The 25530-nt window shown below is 39.8% G+C and overlaps 2 protein-coding genes and 1 non-coding gene across 6 annotated transcripts in view; all 3 read right to left on the bottom strand.

The window, feature by feature from the left end:
- Window positions 1-3033: 3033 nt before the first annotated feature.
- LOC139449679 (uncharacterized) lies at window positions 3034-5742 on the bottom strand. The gene is made up of 2 exons (XM_071231165.1): window positions 5266-5742; window positions 3034-4798 (listed from the first exon to the last, which is right to left on the bottom strand). The coding sequence occupies exons 1-2, from the start codon at window positions 5434-5436 to the stop codon at window positions 3863-3865; spliced, it is 1107 nt and encodes a 368-aa protein (XP_071087266.1). The 5' UTR covers window positions 5437-5742; the 3' UTR covers window positions 3034-3862.
- A 1240-nt stretch (window positions 5743-6982) lies between these two features.
- Window positions 6983-7055, bottom strand: Trnat-ugu (transfer RNA threonine (anticodon UGU)). Its single transcript has one exon. It is a non-coding gene; the product is annotated as a tRNA-Thr (tRNA).
- A 2857-nt stretch (window positions 7056-9912) lies between these two features.
- The window catches only part of LOC139449700 (uncharacterized), a 45268-nt gene continuing 29650 nt past the window's right edge, over window positions 9913-25530 (bottom strand). Inside the window, exons 1-7 of one of the 4 annotated variants that reach the window (XM_071231202.1) lie at window positions 24421-24491; window positions 17568-17705; window positions 16678-16818; window positions 15560-15643; window positions 13530-13747; window positions 11051-11206; window positions 9913-10156 (exon numbers count right to left, since the gene is read on the bottom strand). In XM_071231202.1, the coding sequence (XP_071087303.1) occupies window positions 9988-10156; window positions 11051-11206; window positions 13530-13747; window positions 15560-15643; window positions 16678-16818; window positions 17568-17705; window positions 24421-24438 (924 nt within the window). In that variant the 5' untranslated portion in view covers window positions 24439-24491 and the 3' untranslated portion in view covers window positions 9913-9987. Of the gene's footprint in view, window positions 10157-11037; window positions 11207-13529; window positions 13748-15559; window positions 15644-16677; window positions 16819-17567; window positions 17706-24382; window positions 24492-25530 lie in introns of those variants that run through there. The other 3 variants (XM_071231204.1, XM_071231206.1, XM_071231205.1) reach the window with 3 other exon arrangements.

The following is a 25530-nucleotide window of genomic DNA, read 5'->3' on the forward strand; positions in this document are numbered from 1 at the left end:
CTTTGCCTTGGCATCAAGTATCAGCATAAGTGGACTTTGCCTTGGCATCGAGTATCAGCATTGGTGGACTTTGCCTTGGCATCAAGTATCAGAATTAGTGGACTTTGCCTTGGCATCAAGTATCAGCATAAGTGGAGTTTGCCTTGGCATCAAGTATCAGCATAAATGGACTTTGCCTTGGCATCGAGTATCAGCATTAGTGGACTTTGTCTTGGCATCAAGTATCAGCATAAGTGGACTTTGCCTTGGCATCAAGTATCAGGATAGGTGGACTTTGCCTTGGCATCAAGTATCAGCATTAATGGACTTTGCCTTGGCATCAAGTATCAGCATTAGTGGACTTTGCCTTGGCATCGAGTATCAGCATTGGTGGACTTTGCCTTGGCATCAAGTATCAGGATAGGTGGACTTTGCCTTGGTGTCAAGTATCAGCAGAAGTGGACTTTGCCTTGGCATCAAGTATCAGCATAAGTGGACTTTGCCTTGGCATCGAGTATCAGCATTGGTGGACTTTGCCTTGGCATCAAGTATCAGAATTAGTGGACTTTGCCTTGGCATCAAGTATCAGCATAAGTGGAGTTTGCCTTGGCATCAAGTATCAGCATAAATGGACTTTGCCTTGGCATCAAGTATCAACATAAGTGGACTTTGCCTTGGCATCAAGTATCAGGATAAGTGGACTTTGCCTTGGCATCAAGTATCAGCATAAGTGGACTTTGCCTTGGCATCAAGTATCAGCATAAGTGGACTTTGCCTTGGCATCAGGTATAAAACAAAGGTGGACTTTGCCTTGGCATCAAATATAAAACAAAGGTGGACTTTGCCTTGGCTTCAAGTATAAGCATAAGTGGATTTTGCCTTGCATCAAGTATCAGCATTGGTGGACTTTGCCTTGGCATCAAGTATAAAACAAAGGTGGACTTTTCTTGGCATCGAGTATAAGCATAGGACTTGGTCTTGATACCGTGTGTGTGTGTGTGTTTGACTGTGAATGTATGCGAGTGTGTGCGTGCGTGCCTTCGTGCATGTTGTTTGACACCACTCACTGCAATAATCCGTCCACAAGACTATAATATAAATAACTGAAAATAATCTGAAACAGACGATCCACTTATCGACTTCCGACATGGCTACAATGTGTGAAGGCCATTTCTGGTGTCCCGCGTCAAGATGTGCTGGAATATTGCTAAAAGTGGCGTAAAACCATATTCACTCACTCACTCACTTGCCTAACCATGGCTAATGACATCATGACAAGTGGATACTTGCCTAACCATGGCTAATTACATGACAAGTGGATACTAGACGCACCATGGCTAATGACATGACAAGTGGACACTTGCCTAACCATGGCTAATGACATGACAAGTGGACACTAGACTCACCATGGCTAATGACAAGTGAAAACTTGCCTAACCATGGCTAATGACATGACAAGTGGACACTTGCCTAACCATGGCTGATGACATGACAAGTGGACACTTGCCTAACCATGGCTAATGACATGACAAGTGAAAACTTGCCTAACCATGGCTAATGACATGACAAGTGGACACTTGCCTAACCATGGCTGATGACATGACAAGTGGACACTTGTCTAACCATGGCTAATGACATGACAAGTGGATACTTGCCTAACCATGGCTAATGTCATCATGACAAGTGGACACTAGCCTAACCATGGCTAATGACATGACAAGTGGACACTTGCCTAACCATGGCTGATGACATGACAAGTGGACACTTGCCTAACCATGGCTAATGACATGACAAGTGGACACTAGCCTAACCATGGCTAATGACATGACAAGTGGACACTTGCCTAACCATGGCTAATGACATGACAAGTGGACACTTGCCTAACCATATTTAATGACATGACAAGTGGATACTTGCCTAACCATGGCTAATGTCATCATGACAAGTGGACACTTGCCTAACCATGGCTAATGACATGACAAGTGGACACTTGCCTAACCATGGCTAATGACATGACAAGTGGACACTTGCCTAACCATGGCTAATGACATGACAAGTGGATACTTGCCTAATGGCTAATAACATGACAAGTGACTACTAGTCGGGTAGCCTAGCGGTTAAAGCCTTTGCTTGTCACACCGAAGACCCAGGTTCGATTTCTGACATGGGTACAATGTGGGAAGGCCATTTCTGGTGTCCCCCGTCGTGATATTTGCCTAACCATGGCTAATGACATAATCCCAAGAGGCTACTTCACTTACCAAGGATAAAGGCATTATCCCTAGTGGGTACTAGCCTAACCAAGGCCAGCTAGAATGTATGTTTACTTATAAAAAATGATGCCTGTCCCCTCATTTCTTTTATGTATTAGTTCAAGTTGTTACTATAAATGTGTTTGCAAATCCGAAAGACAATAACAGCTAAAAAATACTGGTACAAATTTTGATTAATGCATTACAGTTGATGCCATGTTGACTCTGTATGACAGATAACACTATTGAACTTGTAACAGCAGTTTGGATGAGTGTGCAAGTAGATATAGACCAATATTATGAACAATCAGTAGCTTAATGCTTAGCAGAAAGACTCGTAGGAAATTCCAAATTGTTTTCATGGATACAAAAGAAAGCATAAATAATATAAAAAAATGAAAAATATGAAAAGGCGATAGTTGAGGATGTGGTCACTGCACATGTATAATTTAATGCAAAAATATTCATTAGTTTGAGAGTTATGGCTTTAAAATGAAGCCTAGACTAAGTCCAACTTGGTTCCATGTAAATGAAACAAAGTTTTGAATATTTTAAAATAACAAAAGGCACCAGTTAACCTGATGAGCAATGTATATGCCAAGTTTTATTGGAAAACATTGACGGTTTTCAATTATGGCCCGGAATAGGATGAGAACGCTGCCTCCAAAGGGAACCGTTTTCCAAAACAATATGTCTCCCATCCCTTTGGGGGGAGGGGAGGAGAGATGACATAATCCCATGTCTGAACTTGCCTAACCAAGGCTAATGCTGTGGAAAGTATGAAAAAAACCACAAGCAACCATTCATATATAAACAATGTATTGCAAATGTCAGGAGTTCATCAACAAATAAATAATAATGTAATACCACACATGAAATATCCAAACCATTGAAAGACTGTGGATACACATATATCTCACTCTCTTCAATCACACACACAGTATATAGCACTTTTATCATTCACACATACAGAAACAAGCACTGTTATCATTCACACATATTTAAACAAGCACTTGTCTCTCGTCATTCACATACATAGAATCAAGCACTTGTCTCATTCACACATACAGAAACAAGCACTGTTATCATTCACACATATTTAAACAAGCACTTGTCTCTCGTCATTCACATACATAGAATCAAGCACTTGTCTCATTCACACATACAGAAACAAGCACTGTTATCATTCACACATATTTAAACAAGCACTTGTCTCTCGTCATTCACATACATAGAATCAAGCACTTGTCTCATTCACACATACAGAAACAAGCACTGTTATCATTCACACATATTTAAACAAGCACTTGTCTCTCGTCATTCACATACATAGAATCAAGCACTTGTCTCATTCACACATACAGAAACAAGCACTGTTATCATTCACACATATTTAAACAAGCACTTGTCTCTCGTCATTCACATACATAGAATCAAGCACTTGTCTCATTCCCACATACAGAAACAAACACTGTCTCACTCACTCACTCACTCAGTAACAAGCTCTTTTCACAGCAGTTGACAATACATCCTAATGATTATTTGTTTTCAGACAAATTAATCATCATAGAAACACGGCGTATTTTTAACAAAACTTGAAAATATATAAATTAAGTTATAAGAACAATGTCTTATCTCTTACACTTTTGAGGACATGTTTTGAACAGTTTTGTCAGTTTGTTTATCATTAGGAAGAACAGGTTCATCTCCGGCATGACAGCATCATAAGAGCATAGAGTCACACCTTGATGTGATAGGTTCATCTCGGACTGGACGGACAGATCTTGACCCCCACTGTCCACCAGTGGCTGATGCAGGTCACAGCTGCCTGATTCCGCGGTGACATCTGGACAGTCTGGCAAAGTATTTGCCGTGGGAATCAAATCTGGTGGATTTGAATCACTTGTCTGGGTGGTCAGGTCCTCAGTTTTTACCATGAAACTTTCGGAGGGGTCGCAGGGTTCAGGGAGGAGGTTGTCTGATTGATCCCCCACATCGGCAGATGACAGGTTATTGCACTGTGGGTCACTGATCATACTGATATTGTCACAATGTATCCCTTGTCTCCTCTGTCGAATAATATCTAAGTCAACCCCTTGTCTCTTCTCTCGGAGAATAACTACATCTTCAACATTGGGGTTATCTCCCTTTGCAATATCAGCTTTATCATCCATATTGTTTTTAGAATTATCCCCCTTGGTTGTATTAGAATCTTGATCAACATTCTCTTTCAAAGTCTCCTTTTCCCCGAAATTCCACTCATACTGCACACCTTCCACTATTTCTCCCTTCAGAGAGGCAAGGACGTTTGTTGCAAATTCTTCCTCAGATGTGGAATCAAAGTATGGTGACAAGGGATCTTCCAGGTTTGGCTCATAGAAGAGAAAGAGGAGGCCCTGTACTATGCCATCTATACCATAAGCCTCTTGCCATTCATCCGAGTTGAACATGTTCAGGCAGACATTGGTGTCATCGTATTCTTCTGTTGGATCAATGTTGGGGTGGTATATCTGTGTTTCACACCGGATCACTGGTGCTGTTTCTGGAAACGTTTCTCCCAGTGCCACCTGCAAATAATATAAGAAACATAATTGAAATATATATAAAGATCTATATATAACAAATTCCTGACTTAATTGTCATTATTCGCCCATTATTCATTTTATTAAAACTGTTTCGAAAATTTCAAGATAGTAGGTAGAATAGGGATATCATTTATAATAATGGTCTGTTACATTACAGAGCTTTCATCATAGCTATTTTAAGAGTTTCGAGTACTGAACATGTATTGCTAGCATAGTACTATCCCTTTTCCTAAATGCATCAATTATTTTCAATTTTCAAATACAGGTTCACTGATAAATTGTTCAGAAAATAAGTTCCAAAACGTATTTCAACACAACATAGATCTAGGTCTGTCACGATACAAGGAAATAATAAAGAATACTCTTTTGAAGCATGACCAATGTCTCCTTTGAGTCATACGCCACAAATAACATTATACTTTTAATCAATATGAATAACGAATAAGAACCTTAAAGCAGAAGGTGCCTCCCTTGTACGCTCCGTCACGGGGCTTGACATCCACCTTGAAAGTGGACACGTCTTCATCATCCCATTCAACAATCTCTGCCTGTCCGTCAGACAGCGTCCTGATACTCTTCAGGAGTTTGTGAAACTCCTTTGTCAGATTTCCCAGCGTCATTTTGGGACGTTTCTTCTAACACCAATTCTATAACAGAATACAGTCAGGTTCAGGACCTTGTTGCTAATTTCGTTTCACCATACGGCGTGTCGCTAGTCTCGTGCGTCAGTCTGTCCACTGAACATGTGGACGGGGAGCGTGTCGCTACCTTGACATTATCTCCTCTACGTTTCGTCCGCGTTACTAGATCATCACAACATTGACTGCTGCTTCGTTCTGTCCTGGTGTCTAGGTAAAATGAGCTAAATCCGTCTGTGTATGTTTATAAACATGCTATGTCGATGTTGCAACGCTTGTGACATACCCATAGGGCCGCCCGTATGGGATTCCCTAAGTTGACCAATCAGGGATCAGTATTCAAGAAAACCCCTTCTAAATATAGTAACTTAGCTACATAGCTGCGCAAGGAGATGTGCGCAAAATATTTCCACGTATGATGACATACCAGTGCAAGCTGGATCTCGCCTTTTGTGATCTAAATACTCTCCCAACTTCACCATCCTTCCGGTTTGCCGACCAAGACAATCACTGGTCTAGATTCAGATAAAATCATTATTAAACTGGTGTAGATCATAATGAAATCATTAATAAATTGCGATGCTATGGTAACTGAATTAATTCCATTGTCAGCCAAAACCTAGTTTAATTACAAGAATTCGTTATTGGTCAGCAGTGCCGTAGCCAGCCGGGGGGCATGGAGGGCAGTTGCACCCCCCAGATTTTTAATTTTTTTTATAGAAAGCAGTTTTATTTGAATCAAGTTGGGGACAAATGATAACGACAATTAACTACGGCCTTGGTCAGTAACTAAAATATATACCCCTTATAAATGCTGGTTCAATCGTAAATAAAACAAGAACCATTTTAATAGTGCTTATATGCAACACCAATTTCTGAATTTGTTCCTGGGTATCTCGGTGAAGGGAAATATAACGAGTAATTTATTACAGAAAATATATTTTCGCAATGACATTAATATTGCAGTGAGTTAAATGGTGATATTAAATATACTGCCCAGTTCTGACAAACAACTGCAAAAGTTCGGTAACGTCACGTCAGATGATATTGGCCTTATTTCTGCGTGGATACTTGTGGGAATGTCACTAATAAAGACACATATACACATGTATGCATAATAATATACTACTGTATTGTTCTTGCACTAGTATTTACTTCATGTTTGTAATCATGTCAGTATAAGATATTATATAGCTCTATGACACAGTAAAAAATGGTAATTTGTATGAGAGAATCAGATCAAATACCCTTGATGTAGATCAATATCAAAACCTATTATCGATCTCATTAACACCTGATATTCAATTACAATATTTATTGCTCCAGCGCATGCCAGTAGATAGTGACAATTCTAAATTACGCATAATTTAATGTAAATGTGTAGCATACGCTGAAAAACATATAAAAGTGATTTATTTTATTTTTTTTCCGCAAAAACACATTTTATAGGAGAAATGAAAATGCTGTCAGTCAAAATAAATAAATAAAAATATTAAATCAGCCATAAAATAAAAAAAGTTAACCAACCAGCCCCCAGGGAGGATCGAACTCCCGACCCCTGGTTTACAAGACCAGTGCTCTAACCACTGAGCTATGGAGGCTTACATTTACGCGGGAGATTTTAGCTGCTTTTATTCTTCAGCACTTCCAACTCTCGCCTTGTGATACGGTGTGGCGCGGTTAACCGTCCGACTGCCGGTCATGAACGTAGTATGAATAACAGGTTGTGCTCGAATGAAGAAAGCAAGTACATTAATTGTTTGTATTAATTGAAACATGGAATGGATATGACAGCGTCTAGATTTCTGTCATGTCATGACTAGATCTATCTTCTTATGTCAAACAAAAGAATTTCATAATTTTAAGCCAACACCACGATGTTTTTGAGATTGTCCTCAGGACTGCATCGTATTATACGGTAAATGAACTCACACTGAAAACGATAAGAATAAAAGTAATGAAACTAACTGATGGAACTTTATGGCGTCAATTTGATATGCTGTAATAATTAAATCTAGATTGCTGTTGTAAATAAAACGCAAGATTTTACTGCATATTGAAGAAAAGAAATAAAACAGGCACAAACCCACAGGACTACCTGGACCCTTTGTTAGTAATTTTTTAAGTGATATATTGTTTAATGCCAAAAATTATCTTAAACTGTGGTTACACAGAGACCATATACCGATATGGTCTCTGGGTTACACTATAATTCACTAATGTTCCCATTTCTCTCTGACAATGCACCACTCCTTCTGACTTTTATATGTCTGAATAAAGATAAAACTTTATGCAGTAAACTTAAGTGTATGCATGACCAGATTGTTTTACACGTATAACTAAATACATGTTGCCAGGGCTACGGTCAAACTTTTCCAAATCGGACAGTTTGTACCTATCTCTAGATATCTACAGCGCGTACCCGGGTAGGGTCGGGTAATAGGGAGGTGGGTACTCGGGTAGTAAATGTCGACTCGTCCCAGCCCTTGTATTTATGATTCACAATTGCGTGTTTTGCCATTATTGGAAGCGAGTGAATGCAGTTCAAACTATATCGTGATAAACAACAGTGTCTGGACCTGGCAAATCAGCAACTAAAACACCACTGGGGTAGCAGCTTGGGAGATGAATCATCCAATTATCAATGTTGTCCAAGATTTAAATATATCACAAACACAACACAAATATTTATAATAAATCAAAAATAAGTTTACATTTATTCCTGAACCTCCCCACCTTCCCTATGGAAGTGAAAACAAAACTTTGATACAGGCTAGTGCATGGACACTCTTAGACTAACATCTAGTCTCTGAAATGAACATATCATACAGAAAAAAACAGTCACTGTTCAGTTATTTTAATAAAAATATAATAAAAAGGAGCCCAGTGACTCTCTTCATTTCCTGATACTGCAGTGATCTAGACTTGCCAAACATTATAGACTTGCATGGGCTGTATTTGATATATATTTGTATCAGGGTCTGTTCGACAGACTAGGACGCTCCCGCCTCGGGAAGATGGGAGCACCCAAATGTTGAGTTTTTCAAACAACCCTGAACCTGGACCTAAGGTTACGGTAACTGTGGTCAAACTTTGAAAAAGAATATGACTCCGAATCTTAAAGGATGCCATGTAGCTGTCCATTGGCCATAACACTACCAAAATGTGAACATTCACACTCCAATGGACATCTTGATTGCCTTAATTATTTCAAGTGTAATTAATTGAATCCTCAGCTGTTAATCCCAATAGCTTTGTCACTATATTATTTTTGTACATTAATCCTATCTCATTGGCTTTGTCATTATATTGTTATCTTTGTCATTATATTGTTATCTTTTTACATTAATATTATCTCATTGGCTTTGTCACTATAGTTAGTGTGTGTGTGTGTGTGTGTGTGCATGTGTGTGTGTGTGTGTGTAGATATATAAACTCTTTGCACTTACTCAGCATTCACCTAACGAAGGAGAAAGAAGTAGCTCTGAAACCTTGTGGCAAAGAATAAAAGAAGATGCTATCCATAAAAAGTGTCGTGTATTCATGTTCTTCCAACTTCTAAATGTCTGTCAACAACTACATTTACATAACTATCGCTTTTCTATCCATTTCATCTTGAGGAGAGCTTTTACAAGCTGGTTTGTTTTATATTTAATTAACAGACGACTTAACTAAACCTTTGAGACAAATCCAAACAGGAGCTGGATATTATGGTGCTAAAAATCTTAGATACACAAATATAGAGTTATAAACCTTTTTCTTAAAAAAGAATTATGCAAAACTCAAAAAGAATACTACAAACATTCGAACAAATATCAATTATTTTCGGTATTTAAAAACAAACAAGACACATTGAATAAACATGATGAAATGAAACAATTACTGCAGTAAAACATGTTTGTGTTTATTTGACACTGCATCAGTAAAGTTCAACAGATAATGTGGAATATGGAAAGCAAATAATTCTGTCCAATTTTCACAACAGGTTATTCTTGTAACAACATTATCTTCCCCAATGAGCACAGGGAAAGTACAGGTTGATGCAAGTCATCAAACACCAATTGCGTGAATCGATGCTCATGATATCAAGTACTGGATTGTCTGGTCCAGACTCGATTATTTACAGACCACCGTCATATAGCTGGAATATTGCTGAGTGCGGTATTAATCAACAAACCAACCAACAACCAACTTGGTAACACTCGCTCACAAATCTACAGGTAAATGTGACTTGGAACGTGTTGGACAGGATTTTAGGATCTCAGTCATATCACATCTGTTCACTGAATGTGAGAGTGACGTTGGCCCAACTGAGGCAGGTTACACACATTTACCACCTTCTGTAAACAGGCTGAAAAACAAAGGATCATCTGGGAATCTTCAGCCATCAGATCCTTGCATGGCCAAGGGACACGACTATGAACTGCAAATTCAGCTGAGAAATTGTTGGTACTCCCTGTCCTTACACATAACTTAACATCTCAGTATATACTATCATTTAATTCATTTTTCTCTTTACATTTTTCTTCGATATCAGGACAGTTTTCGACATATATCCCTCCAGATGTTGAAGTAAGATGTTGTTGCCCTTTCCATCAGCAGGGTAGCAGTTGTCTCCCTTGTGTGACCCCCAATATCCAGAAGAGACTGGAAACCTCTCACTAGATCATTAAAATTTGTTTTTCCTCTCTCTGACTCACACCTAGGAAAATGAAATAAGTAAAATGTACATGAAATAAGGTTTTACAAACTAACTGAGCTTCATAAAGTCTCAAACTGTAATAATGCAGTGACTCACAATACAACACACCACCCTGACTCACAATACAACACACCACCTGACTCACATTACAACACCCTGACTCACAATACAACACACCACCTGACTCACATTACAACACACCACCCTGACTCGCAATACAACACATCACCTGACTCATATTACAACACACCATCCTGACTCACAATACAACACACCACCTGACTCACATTACAACACCCTGACTCACAATACAACACACCACCTGACTCGCAATACAACACATCACCCTGTCTCACATTACAACACCCTGACTCACAATATAACACACCACCCTGACTCACAATACAACACACCACCTGACTCACTTTTCAACACCCTGACTCACAATACAACACACCACCTGACTCACATTACAACACACCACCCTCACTCACGATACAACACACCACCTGACTCACATTACAACACCCTGACTCACAATACAACACAGCACCCTGACTCACAATACAACACACCACCTGACTCACAATACAACACACCACCTGACTCACATTTCAACACCCTGACTCACAATACAACACACCACCTGACTCACATTACAACACACCACCCTCACTCACGATACAACACACCACCTGACTCACATTACAACACCCTGACTCACAATACAACACAGCACCCTGACTCACAATACAACACACCACCTGACTCACATTAACACCCTGACTCACTATACAACACCCTGACTCACTATACAACACACCACCCTGACTCACAATACAACACATCACCCTGACTCACAATATAACACCCAGACTCACAATATAACATTACCTCCATGAGTAGGGCCTCCCATTGGTTAACTGATCGTGGTAGTGTGGTGACATCTGATTGGCTAGAGAAGTCAGGTGACGTAGATACACTTCCCGGAAAGATGAATCAGCAGAGGCTGCCTTGAAGAGGATGAAATGTGGAATTCTCTGTAGAAGCCTGCAAACATTGGAGATGTTTGTTATAGAGTGTATACCTGTCATACATGTCACATATCTGTCATAAATATTATAATTTTGTCAAAAAGTGCATTCCTATGTTATACATGTTTTTTGTCATAAAGTGTTTAATTGTGTCATAAAGTGTATAACTTTGTTACAAAGTGCATTCCTATGTTATTAACGCTGTTTGTCATAACGTAGCGTATAACCATGATAACTTTGTCACAAAGTGCATACCATTATAAATTTGTTACCATGACGTCATAATCAAATGACATCATTGATGGCTCTGCTATTGAAGCTGTTAGCAGTACTTTTTACACTTAAGACACAGTGTATTACTCTCTACAAACTGAAAAAATTGGAAGAATGATGTTGGATGATAAATAAAATCTCACCCTCATGTCTCTTGATATCAAATATATCAACACTCGTTGATAAAAGTGGAAAACCCCTTGGCAAGCCTCGGAGTTTTCCCACTTTTATCAACTCATGTTGATATATTTGATATCAAAAGACACGAGGGTGAGATTCTCTATTTGTCCTAAATTGCATACCTGTTATAAATGTTGTGAGTCACAAAGTGTATAACTTTGTTATAAAGTACACATACCTGTGTCACAGAGTGTATAACTTTGTTATAAAGTACACATACCTGTGTCACAGAGTGTATAACTTTGTTATAAAGTACACATACCTGTGTCACAGAGTGTATAACTTTGTTATAAAGTACACATACCTGTGTCACAAAGCATATAACTTTGTTATAAAGTACACATACCTGTGTCACAAAGTGTATAACTTTGTTATAAAGTACACATACCTGTGTCACAGAGTGTATAACTTTGTTATAAAGTACACATACCTGTGTCACAAAGTGTATAACTTTGTTATAAAGTACACATACCTGTGTCACAGAGTGTATAACTTTGTTATAAAGTACACATACCTGTGTCACAGAGTGTATAACTTTGTTATAAAGTACACATACCTGCGTCAAAAAGTGTATAAGTTTGTTATTAACTGTAGAGCTTTGTCATCAAATATGTACCTATGTACATTAAAACAGACATGACAAAATAGCGCATAGCCATGTAACTGTTCTCAAATTCATATACTAGTAATTAATATGGAAATTTTCATAACATCAAGACAAACCAAATTCCCCATGTTACAATACGGCTTCCTATGCTGACTGGTCAGTCTGGTCCCGACTTGTATTTATAAAAGGTAGGGGTGACTATTGGTCTGGAATTCACTATTGCAATAACTATTGATATTGCAAGCAACTATTGAGATAAATATTGATAGTTTTCAGTGTATCATTTTAGATGGATTTTAGAGTTGAATTAAACCCTGATACTGAAGTATCCTTTGAATGTGATAACCATAACAACAACAAAAAACTAAAGTTTGAGATATGACTGATTTGTTTTTTCTTTACCCTAATAATTTAGGAAAAAGAAACTTCCACATTAGCATGTGTAAATTGTAAATGGTAATTACAATCAAAACTATTGATATTCCTAACTGAAATCCATACTATTGATCGGCAACTGATTTAACAAGTGCTTACCAATAACAATATATCGATATTTCGATTTATCGTGACATCGTGATAAGTGGAATGTTGCAGAGTGTTACATTGAACATCGACGAAACAGACAACATTCTTAAATCCTCAAACTGTTAACATGATAATTACTGACAACCTCTTTGTGTAAACAAGTACATCTATCAGGTATATAGTGTCTTAGTGAGTCAGTATGGTTTTACATAGTTTTTAGCAATATTCCAGCAAAATCACACCAAAAGATATGGGCTTCACACATTGTACCCATGTAGGGAATCAAACTCAGGCCTTTGAAGAGATGACTGAATGCCTTAACCACTTGGCTACCCCACCTGTTCCTGAATGTCAAAGTTTTATCCATCTAAGGCTGTTTGAGTCCCAATATCACTAATAATTGTTAATAACATTCTACTTTCAACATGAAATCCAAGCTACAACTACACTGAGATGTACAGGTGAATAATGTACCAAGTCAATATAACAGTAAGTATACATTTCATCTTCTTTCCTAAATTACTTTTAACTTATACATGAGCACAAAAACACAGAATCCTACTTATGAATATACAGTGCCTTTTAGAATGTGGTCAACTATCACCAGTGTTATATTTGGGATTACACTTTCTTAGTAAAGTACACATGCTTGTACTTTATGGGTTGAGTCCCATCTGTGGTATTGTGGGTACTGTCCCCCACCCTGTAAATGTCCTTCATTCTAGATAACACTTTACATCAACCAAACTCTCACCAGGAGAGATCAGAACTTTGCTGTGACAGCTTCAAGATGTGGGGCACAAGGAACGTGGCTTGAGCAGTGATCAGGGGGTTCTCAGAGTCGGGGACAGGGGTACGTCTTCGTTCCCTCGTCCACTTTCTCTTCTCCTGTACTTTCTCTTCTTGTATGCATCTCATGATGTCGTCCTCCATGTCCTCTGTGCTCCGTCCTTCGGTCAGTCTTCTCAACAGCTGCATACAGGAGTGAGTGAATGAGTGAGTCAGCAATATTCCAGCTATATGATGGCGGTCTGTAAATAATCGAGTCTGGACCAGACAATCCAGTGATTGACATCATGATCATCGATCCACACAATTGGGAGTGAGTGAGTGAGTTTGATGTTGTTTTTAACATTATCTCAGCTTGAGGAGGGAGGAAAGCCAAAAGGTCTTAAGACATTTACCACTGGTGAAAACCACAAGCTGACAAACCAAGAAACATAATCAGGTGAACCGGGATTCAAACCCAAAGTCATAGGTTTCTGGCACACATAAGGGACACAACTCTGCACAGTCAACTGTGCCACATGTGCGCCCCCAAATAGGACATTTATTGTCAGTGTGGTTCCTGATATTTTCAACGGTAGTTAAACTAGAGGTTGTGCAAAATGCAAACAAGAAAGCAGTCCCATCACTAACATTACCTCAATTGTCCAAAAAATGTCTTCAGCAACCCAGGCTTGCCATAAAAGGTGACTATGCTTGTTGTAAAAGGCGACTAACGGGATCAAGTGGTCAGGCTGACTTGGTTGATGCATGTCATCGATTCCAATAGCGTGGATCGATGTTCATGATGTAAATCACTGGATTGTCTGGTCACTAGGACTCGATTTTTATAGACTGCTGTCACGCAGCTGGAATATTTTGTACTGTACGTTTCGATCATTGCATTAGAGCCTGGAATTAATCATTGATCATGTGGACAGTGGACAGGATTGATGAGTGAAATGACAAGACACCAATAATTGCTCTTGATGTGCCGTTAGTACAGTGAATATTACTGTGCGTTGCAGCATATTTGTTTTCTGCATCCATTCTCTACATTTGTGTGTACTGGACGCTCATTTGTGCGTCGCGTAAAACCCTGATAGGAGGTTTCAACAGAATGCACCAGTCACTAGGGCTGGGACGAGTCCAAATTTACTACCCAGGTACCCAACACCCTATTAGCCGACCCTACCCGGTTACCCACTGCAGATATTTAGAGATATTTTTCCGATTTGGAAAAGTTTGACCTTTGCCCTGGCAAAATGTATTTAGATACACATGTAAAACGATCTGGTCATGCATACACTGAAGTTTTATCTTTATTCAAACATATAAAAGTCAGAAGGAATGGGTGCACTGTCAGAAAGAATTTGGAACATTAGTAACTTATAGTGTAACCATAGAATTTTAGATAATTTTTGTCTTTAAACAATATATCACGTGACTAACCACGGGTCCAGGTAGTCCTGTGGGTATCCGGGTCCTACTCAGGACCCACCCGACCACCCAAATTCAGGAGTTACATTTTGGCTTGACTAACAAGTCTATTCGTAGTCCAATCAAAATCGCATGACGAACTAGACGTCCGGTTCGCAAACAACATGGATCTCAACATGCAGATTTCGGTCGACTGCAGGATTTGCAAAGCATGTGCACTGCCAACTGGACATGAACAGATATTTCACAAATCTTCTCATGTTTTTAATCAATTGAAAATGATGCATGTCGCGAGGTAAGACCTGGTTTATTACAATATAGGTTTTAATTATCAATCAGAATGTCTTGACAGGGCGACGTCATTTTGAAGAAAATGCAAGTGATACAAGAGGAGGAATCAGATTGGTCAGTTGGAGGAATATAGATGGGGCATAACTCGTAATAGCCACTGGTGGCGCTACGATCCAGCCGGTACATTCCAGCCTAGTTCGGCAAGGGTGGAAACTGGACTTTTACAATCAGTTAACACCCTTGCCCCAGGAAGATGCCATCTACAATTTTTGCTGGTTCATGTCCTACCTCCTCCATGGAGTGACTGGGAGTGTCAGTGGCCTTCAGCTCTGTCAGCACCTCGAAACTGGTGTCGGGGTTCTGCAGAAGGGTCTGTCAGGGAGAAACAGATCAGAAAGATTAAGTACTACAGTCAGCTCTGGGTGTCAAGTTGTCCAGAGAAAATGAAAAAGATTGCTCTATTGACAATAGACAGAACATGTAATCTTCTGACATCTGACATTTTCTTTCCAATTTAGCGTTGCTTAAGGAAATGGGTTCAAAGTCAAAATATTGTTTTAGGACACTGAACCTTCATTGTCCTGAATTGAATCCTTAATGGCATTATGGCCTAGTATCAGCGCTCTGCTTGTTGTGAGTTCGTTAATTAACGCCACACTACCAAAACTCTTCCAAAGAGAATACAGAAACACAAATGTGGATTGTATAGAACGCACATAAATATGAACAAGAAAACAGCGTTATCACTATTCCCTCTATGGGGCACATTAGAATTCTTTTTCTTCATATATAGTCGGGAGGGTAATTTAAGGTACCGACGTTTACTACAATATCTGAAAAACTATTGGACCTACTCCAGTCAAAGTTGGTATGAGATTATTAAACAGTCATACATAACTGGATATTACATTTAAAGACAATCGGTGCATGAATAAAAAATCTGTCTATTTAGCTATCACTATATTTCATCAACAACCAGACCTGTTTGTCACGGGTGGAACGAGCATTCATTGTAACAGCCATCTGCATAATGCTACCCCTGCGTCACAGGGCCATATGACACAGTTGAACCAATCAACTCAACTCGAAAGGGTGCACGGGAATCACGCACGTTGAGACGCCCAACGCTAACTCCGTATTCGTGCGTGTGTGATTCACGTGCACCCTTTCGAGTTGAGTTGATTAAATTACCTTCCAGACTATAGTATCAGTGCTCTGCTTGTGAGTTTGTTATTTAACGCCACACTCTGCAATATTCCACCTACATAGGAGCTGCATGTAAATAATAAGAACATTTTTTAAAAATCAAATGTGGAATATCACAATTTTCTTGCAAATTTGCCACCCAAAGGCACTTAGTTTAAAAATCCTAGATAAATCCCTGTTAAAGGTTGTTGAGAGGGTACCTGCTGCAGCAGTGATGTAGCCTGCCCCATGAGGTCGACTGACAGACACACTCGACTGGGAGGGTCAATTAACAGCAACATCTCCACCAGCTTCTTGTCAACGGCTTCCTCAACTCTCTGTCCACTCACCTGTTGGTGGATCTGGCAGTAAGCAAATATGGAAGTGAATACCAGCCTCTCTAGCACTACAAGATCCATCTACTATCGGCATCATACATCACATGTTTGCACTAAATAGACTATGATCCTGGTCCACAAAACAAGCTTTCAATAAAATTCAATATCATACCTTTGGATATGATATATACAAGATCAACTTAAAAAAATATTCTTGATATCTAAGAGACCGTTTTGGGAGTGAATGAATCCACACGTCATTTTTTATTCTCATGAAAATGTTTCATTATTATCTGTAAATTACCCATTCAACACGTCAATCGAGACTTGTCTTCTTTCTCCCATTCTACCCACACACACACACCCACACACACACACCCCTCCACTGTGAATATGTCGGAATATCCTCTCACTCTCTTTCTCTAGATAAAACACATTTTTTTATTCTGTAAGTGTAAATGGGACTTATTTAGGGACTGGTCATTTATTAAATGGGTGGGTTGGTGGGTGGGGTTTTGTTGGTCATGAAAAAAGTTACATAAAATTACGGGGCTGGAAAAATGTGATGCAGTCTCAAGATGAATCTCACCCACCCTATAATAAACATAAACAACCAGTCCCTAATCTTAAACCTAAACGTGTAAACGTTTCTGTGGCAGTGAATTAATTGTTTAGTGCTGATGTTAATAAATTTGAATAGAGTATGAAATTTACAAAATTAACTCTCAAGATGTTATTTTTCACTTCTTGGAAAAGAAATGTATTGATGTCACCTTCTGGCAATAAGCTGCCCATTGGAGTGCATTATTCAGTGACTGTACATCCCATAGTCCTGCTTCACTCCCGTTGGCCTGACCAAGAATCTGGGCAAATGTGTACACGTTCTTGAGGACGGTTGACAAGGACATCGTCTGGAATCAAAATGCTAATGCCATTAGAGCTGTAAAATATGTAATTGTAGCCCACCAATTGAACTGTGTGATTCATAATCTAGGAGAAAGGATAAAATGCCAGATCAGGTTTAAATCAAAGCAAGTCAACAAGCGATACCCAAAGCCTGGAATACCTATAAAGTAACTGGTGACTGAACTATGTCACAATGGAATAACCTTCTCTGTGTAGCGACAATTTCAAAATCAAATGATCCGAGATCGGATGCCTTGTCCACATGATCAAAGATGTGTAACCCCTCAGCAAGTGGACAAGGTAAGTGAGTGAGTGAGTGAGTGAGTTTGGTTTAAAACCGCTTTTAACACTTTTCCAGTTATATCACAGTGTGTCAGCTAAATGTGGGAGGAAAGCCCGAAGTGATGCAGGTCTCAGACATTTACCACTTTGGTGAAACCTATGAGCACGGGTATGGTGCTGACAAACATAAAAACATAATAGAGGCGAACCGGCATTCGAACCCACAATCATAGGTTTCTGGCGTGCCCAAGGGATGCAACTCTGCACAGCGAATCCCAGCGCCTTAGACAACTGGGCCACCTGTGCCCCCCCCCCCCCCCCCCGACCAGGTAAGGATATCATCTATGGGATGACTCCACACCCTCCTACATTCCCACAAAAACAATGTTGTAACAGCTTTGGAGTAGACTACCCTGCGACGCAATTAATTGACAATCTAAATTTTTGTTCTCGGATAAATACTAGTATTCCCGTGCTATGGGTTTTCGGACGCTGAAGAAACATTTGTAGTTTTTTATCTAATCACAAGTACAACTGTAAAACATCTCATTCATTTATAAAAGACGACTTTATCTTAAAAACAGTAACTGAGTATTTACAATGCCTGTGTTACGCCACATCCCTTTCTATAGCGAAGTAATCGCGATAAACGCGACCGTCAGAAAACTTATGTCCGAAAAAATATGATCTGATGATATATTATGCCTGGATTGACTACCTCTATCAAGCTCATTGTCATCCATGCACTGCCTACATCACTGACAATAGTGCAGTTGTGAGATGGAGGAATATTTCAGAACAAACAAAACTCAGAATATGACATGGGTAGTGGTTGTTAAACAAGAGGACTTCTTCCTACTGGGTATCATTTATTAGAGCAATGTTATTTAAGATATGGAACACTAAAATTCAAGACTTTTTCAATGCTGCTAACTGTTATTTTTAAAGGCTTTTTAAGTTGGGTGAATATTGAAATTTGTTGCTGTACTACTTGAATCACGGGACCCCGATTTTTCTACTATTAGTATTCTTTCTGTCAATATGAAGTCCGGTTATTTTGGTCCGGTCTGAATTTCGAGTCGTCTCTCAAGATGCACCCAGTCACACGTACTGTGTGGCGGACTGCGCTAAATCTATTTGTAAGACATCAACCTGGCAACTTCATGCTGTCAGCAATGGTCACTGTCACTGAATATACACGACAAAGCTGATCAGCGTTATCTTCGAAAAGATGTCCCTGTCACCTACAGTCGTCAGTGACGATGATAACTACAACTGACTACGTTAGCCCGATTCGCTTCACATGAACTACAAACGCACTACTATCACTTGGTGATCATGTCTCTCTATCGCTTTTTACTGCATCATATCACTACACTTCTGAAAGTTGTCCCCACTACGAAATTCCCGCCGCCATACGAGTCGAAAATGTAAACTTCCGGTTTGGGCGATTTACAAGTAAAATCCGGAAAACGTAAAACATATTGTTTTGACAGCACAGGAGGGAGAGAATATGAATCTGCACCGCTTTTAGCAATGTTCCAGCAATATCACGGCGGAGAACACCTGACATCATGGGCATCGCACATTGTACACATCTGGGGAACATATCAGCGTGATGTGCGAACTCTATAATACTGGGCATAGGTGTGTGTGTGTGTGTGTGTGTGTGTGTGTGTGTGTGTGTGCGGGTCTTCACTTTTGGAGATTTATTTCATATACGAGAGCTGAACTTTTTATTACCTCCCATTTCATATTCAACATATGGTTAGAATGTTAAAATTTCTCCCTGTTCACTACAGATCAACAAATACATGTATTATGTTTGGGAATACACTTTGAGTAACGCCTCGGCGTCTAAGTTGGTCAGATCGCTGACTTTTTGAGCTGGCGATTAGGTACCTCACTCTGAGAGTGTGGGTTCCAATCCCGGACCACCCTGTTGTACTACCGTCCATGCAACAGCTAGGATCCCCGGGCCCCGTTTCAACAAAGTAACCCAAGGCCTCAAAAAGCATCTTGTCTTGGCCAGCACACTCAGATTTATCACCTATAGAACACTTGACCATCAAATTAGAGCAATACCAGGTCGCCCTAATAACAAATATCAGTTTGCACAGGACCTCTAAAGACAAATGGCATTGAATCCTATTTCTTTGCAGCTCATGATGTAAATTCCACTACTTGTTGCTGCCAAGACTCATCATAGTGCTACCATCCTGTAGGTCATATAACTACAGGTGACGTCTCTATTGTTGACAACCAACTTCAGTTATTCAAACATTGACCAAAATGTCGTTAGCAACCTCCTGATCATTTGGGATCACAACTTTAACCTCTTTATGGATGCCGTCGAAGCATATTCCAAAAAGTAGAATGCACAAACTGAAAAAGAGTAAACAGAAATGGAACGAACCCATTCTGTCCAAGCCAGCTGTCATCCAAAGTCTTGCTGCCCTACATGAAAAGTCTCTACTAGTACCCACTGATAAGGCCTCAAATAACATAATCACTACATAAACTGATCAGAGAACTGGGTTTCAGTGACATTTCAAATAATGCCACATTTAAGGTCACTATTTTAACTGAGCAAGAAATCTGCCCGAACCATGCAATCTATCAACTTTTGATTTTACTCTGAAACTTGAAGACAGGGCCATTCCTGTTTTGTATTTGTACTCGATTCCAAAGCTCCATAAATATCCGTACAAAGATATCCGTATATATATATATATATATATATATATATATATATATATATATATATATATATATACAAAAATGAGGTAAATGTTCACTCGGTGTACGTTATTATTATACGTGGACTTTATTATTTTATAATATATATATATATATATATATATATTGCTGGGTCCTGGAAATGTACCACCAAATCCCTGTCTCAAAATCCTGTCTCTAGTCCTAAAAAAAACAATCAAGGAAAGACTTTCTTTATATTCACAGAAAGCGTTTGAGACAAGTGGAATAAATACCATGTGGATTCTCCAAACTCAAAGGATTTGATTGACTTTTTAACAATCTCAGAAAAGAACCAGGTTAATTTCTGTTAAAAATATGATTTTTCAACTTTTTACACCACTATCCCCCATGACAAACTTAAACCATAAATTCCTTGATGCAAGGGGCTCTTGTTACAAAACGTTGTGTTGATAGACATAGTTACATATAACCATAGGTTCACGTCAATTTGTCAAAAATGAATGCAAATACCAACTGAAATGTACTGGGAAAACCATATGTGAAATGCTGCACTTCCTCGTTCATAATATCTATGTAAAATGAGGGAGGGGGTTAGACATTGCTAAGGCAAGAAGTAAGCACCCCCATTCCGCACTAATTGCGCTCCCCTTCTTGCTGATCTGTTTCTTTATGCATGTGAATAAGAATATTTGCTCGGATTGGCCGAGTCAAAACAAGGTAATTTGGCGAATAAGTTTAACTTCAGCTTCAGGTTTAGCGATGATCTGAGATCGTTCAATAACCATCAAATAGCCAATTCCCTTCCACTGATTTACCCACCGGGACCAGAAATGATGGAGACCAGTGAGACCGCTTCATTTGTTTCATATTTAGATCTACGCATAAAGATTCAAACATTAAAAAACAAAATGTCACTTGGACCGGTGATCTACAGATCCGAGGTGAGTCTTTCACTGATGATTCCCGAATGCATCAAATAAACCAATTGAAAACGTTTGGTCCCAAATATTCATACTTCCCCCAAAAGGACTGTTACTATGACATTATATTATAAGATCTACTAAGTCTCCGAGCCTGACCAGGTGGTTGTCTTTTACGAATGAATGAATATAGTTTTAAGTCGCTTATACCACCATTCAATCAATAGCACGGGGGGAACCCAAATATGACAGCGAGTGCAACATGGCAATGAAAGATCTGACAAGTCATGATTATCCCACGTTGCCTCGGTCTACATTTTAATGGGTAACCCCACCACTATTCTTAAAGCTATCTGCGAGTGCCACACTTTCAGTTACCATCAAGGAAAACTGACACTTAGGACAATGGCCACAAGACCATTCACAACTAGACAATATCCTCTAGGGCAAATGTCAATTGCCATACGGATCGACTTAGCCTTGCTCCAAAGATGGACTGAATGATAGGTCCATAGGGTATTAATAGTTCAAGGTGGCAACCGTCCACGTGGTTTTGGTTCAGGGTGGCAACTGTCCACTGGGTATTGGTTCAGGGTGGCAACTGTCCACTGGGTATTGGTTCTGGGTGGCAACTGTCCACTGGGTATTGGTTCAGGCTGGCAACTGTTCACTGGATATTGGTTCAGGGTGGCAACTGTCCACTGGGTATTGGTTCAGGGTGGCAACTCCCCACTGGGTATTGGTTCCGGGTGGCAACTGTCCACTGGGTATTGGTTCAGGGTGGCAACTGTCCACTGAGTATTGGTTCCGGGTGGCAACTGTCCACTGGGTATTGGTTCTGGGTGGCATCTGTCCACTGGGTATTGGTTCTGGGTGGCAACTGTTCACTGGGTATTGGTTCAGGGTGGCAACTGTCCACTGGGTATTGGTTCAGGGTTGCAACTCCCCACTGGGTATTGGTTCAGGGTGGCAACTGTCCACTGGGTATTGGTTCAGGGTGGCAACTGTCCACTGGGTATTGGTTCAGGGTTGCAACTCCCCACTGGGTATTGGTTCAGGGTGGCAACTGTCCACTGGGTATTGGTTCAGGGTGGCAACTGTCCACTGGGTATTGGTTCAGGGTGGCAACTGTCCACGGGATATTGGTTCAGGATGGCATCTGTCCACTGGGTATTGGTTCAGCATGGCATATGTCCACTGGGTATTCGTTCAGGGCGGCAACTGTTTACGGGGTACTGTTTCAGGGTGGCAACTGTTTACGGGGTACTGGTTCAGGGTGGCAACTGTCCACGGGGCATTGGTAATACTGCCATTTCTAGATCTCAGTATGGTTTCATATTTGTTGACACAACAGTGACGTCGATACCCAATTTATTCTGGTATATATTACCAAGCTGTGTATTACCACGAGGTTTCTAATTTAAGAACACCTCTATTCCGACTATACAAATCAAACAAAGCCCCTTTCTCATTCAATTTGTTTTACTCAACCGAAGCTTAGAGCGAAATGGTTGTTTGACTACAGTATACTACCATAATCAAGAACACTAACACCCGCCGTGTATGTAAGTATAAAAACAGTAAATAAATCATTGCAGTTAACAACAGGTCAAAACCACCGTCACCCAAGAAGCCTGCAGTACAGGTATTTCAGTGGTCCCGCATGGCTACACACAAAGACGAGCCTTTCCATTAGGGAGACAAGTCGGGTCACACTGGGAGTGTGCCTTTACGGAGACAGTGTAAAATAGTGGTCATAACTTCATTGTTTGACACAGTTGACACTGAGCTGCACCTACCTGCGTATCGGTCGTTCAAATTGTATCACGTGTGCACATTGAGTAATAAGCTTTTCAAGTGGGCGAGGCTTTACTGGATCTTGGTACAGAGATTTCTGAACGTTCCGCAACAGGTAATTTCGGATATGTTTTTCATATATTGTATCATTTCTTTATAAAATTGTCACATATCAGTTTGTGTCTATTTGGGCCCACAATAATTTAATTAGGTAACTTAGTTTAAGTTGCGGTTTGTTGTCGTTCAATCAAAGAACGTGACTCGGCCATGGCTCTACCGCCATGTCGCCACACAAACGGACAAATATGGTGACGGCTAAAGAGAACATCCTATGGCGGTGTTATACAGGTGTTGAAACTCCGTTGAGCGCACTTAGGAGTCGCATTTTATGTTGTGAACGATGTCAGCACGTAGCGCTGAGTTGTTGGACACACGTACCAAGTTCAGCTTTGGAATGTTGACAGGCAACAGTGTCAAGGCGTTTCAGTGAAACAGCAGAGGCGACCTTTGTATCTGAAGCCAGTCCCGTATATGCACTTTGACAAAATGTCATTTTTCTGCGAGATTTGTACGATAGATAGTTCACATATACACAACTTGTTTAGTTAATGAATCACATAGCCACATTCCCTGACATGACACTGAATCAGTGTCCATGGGTTTATTTTGACCATTGTGCGTGCAGCATATAACAGTATGTCTACATATCCTCACAGCATAAACCAGGGGCGGATCCAATAATCACAAACATGATATTGAAAATACTATTATTATTTTTGCTTTAACAACCAAATCAGCATGGTAAACAAAGTTCACACAAAATGACGTCATAAGTCAAAAATAGGTAGGGTAGAATGGGTTGCGGGGTGGCGACACCTGACTATTTTCTCTCCATCAGTATAAGTGACTCGACGATAAGGGTCAAACCTACCACAAACACGAATACCCCACAATCCCCGTACCTCCTCTTTTCAAGTCAGTGACCCCGTTCCGTCGATACCTGTTTGAAGGAAACCATCCATGCATAACGCTGTCAGCACATTCGGGGATAACCACACAGCCACCTTGTCCATCAACAAAGCTTACAGATAACGCGCTCTACATCTATTGTATATGCAGTAAACCGTAGGTAGGGTTCTCCCCAAACCCTTAAACCATGCTGCATTCCTCCCCTCCCTGCTCTGATTGCTCCGTACAGAGACGCGCGTTGTTGCCTGTAGTCTGTGTACCTGTATACCGCTTACGAACCACTGAGGGGTACGCTAGGGATACGCTAGGGGTAATACGCAGCACGTAATGTGGGTACATAGATCAAGGTGTGTCAGTATAACCAAACAATCTCATTAAAATCAGATCTTTGTTCTCGCTGAATAAGCAAATACCTTGAAGGGTGTGGAGTTCCTATCACATATTTCAGTGTAGTGCAATGCAACGTTAACTAATTCAATATTAGGTTGTGTGTAATGTATGAATGAATATGTATAAATAGTGCAATAAATATCTTGCCAATATATATATATATATATATATATATATATATATATATATATATATATATATATATATGATAAACCTGCTGTGTCACACTGAAGAGTACACACCTCTTATTTTAATTTGGAACCGAGCGCTATATGTATAGATATGAGGTATCTACTCTACAGTGGGACGACATCAAATTTCAAAATACAACAGGTTTATCTCCATTCTACCATGACGACAAAAGCGCTTTGAAAACGGTGGTCTCTTGCAACGGGTAACACACAGGCTACATAAGTCGCTATCTTAGAAATTCCGAAAAGGGGCCACGGGTAGTTATAAATGTAACAAATATTACTACTATTTGAAATATGCAACATATCAGAAAAGGGATAAAACAAGCGTCCAACTGGGCCATTCAATTTGACATCCAGCAATGGATATTGAAGGAAAATGTAAACACAAAATAATGCACAGAATCACTCTAGAAAAACGTATATTGTGGTGTTCAGTGGCCCCTAGTTTATAGCTGCTAGAACGAACTGATGGGGACAAGGTGGCCAGGCTCGATTAATTTAAGTTTAAACTTTGACCTGATCTGTATATGTCCTCTCACACCTAATACTACCTTAAA

Source organism: Haliotis cracherodii, unplaced genomic scaffold, assembly GCF_022045235.1.
Source record: "Haliotis cracherodii isolate W230 unplaced genomic scaffold, xgHalCrac1.p SCAF_8, whole genome shotgun sequence".
Taxonomy (NCBI): domain Eukaryota; kingdom Metazoa; phylum Mollusca; class Gastropoda; order Lepetellida; family Haliotidae; genus Haliotis; species Haliotis cracherodii.

Excerpts from the sequence above, each read along its gene's own strand:
- LOC139449679 (XM_071231165.1), bottom strand. The coding sequence starts at position 5,436 with ATGACGCTGGGAAATCTGACAAAGGAGTTTCACAAACTCCTGAAGAGT. Across the intron at positions 4,799-5,265 it reads GAGGCACCTTCTGCTTTAAG|GTGGCACTGGGAGAAACGTT; the intron begins GTTCTTATTCGT and ends TATTATTTGCAG.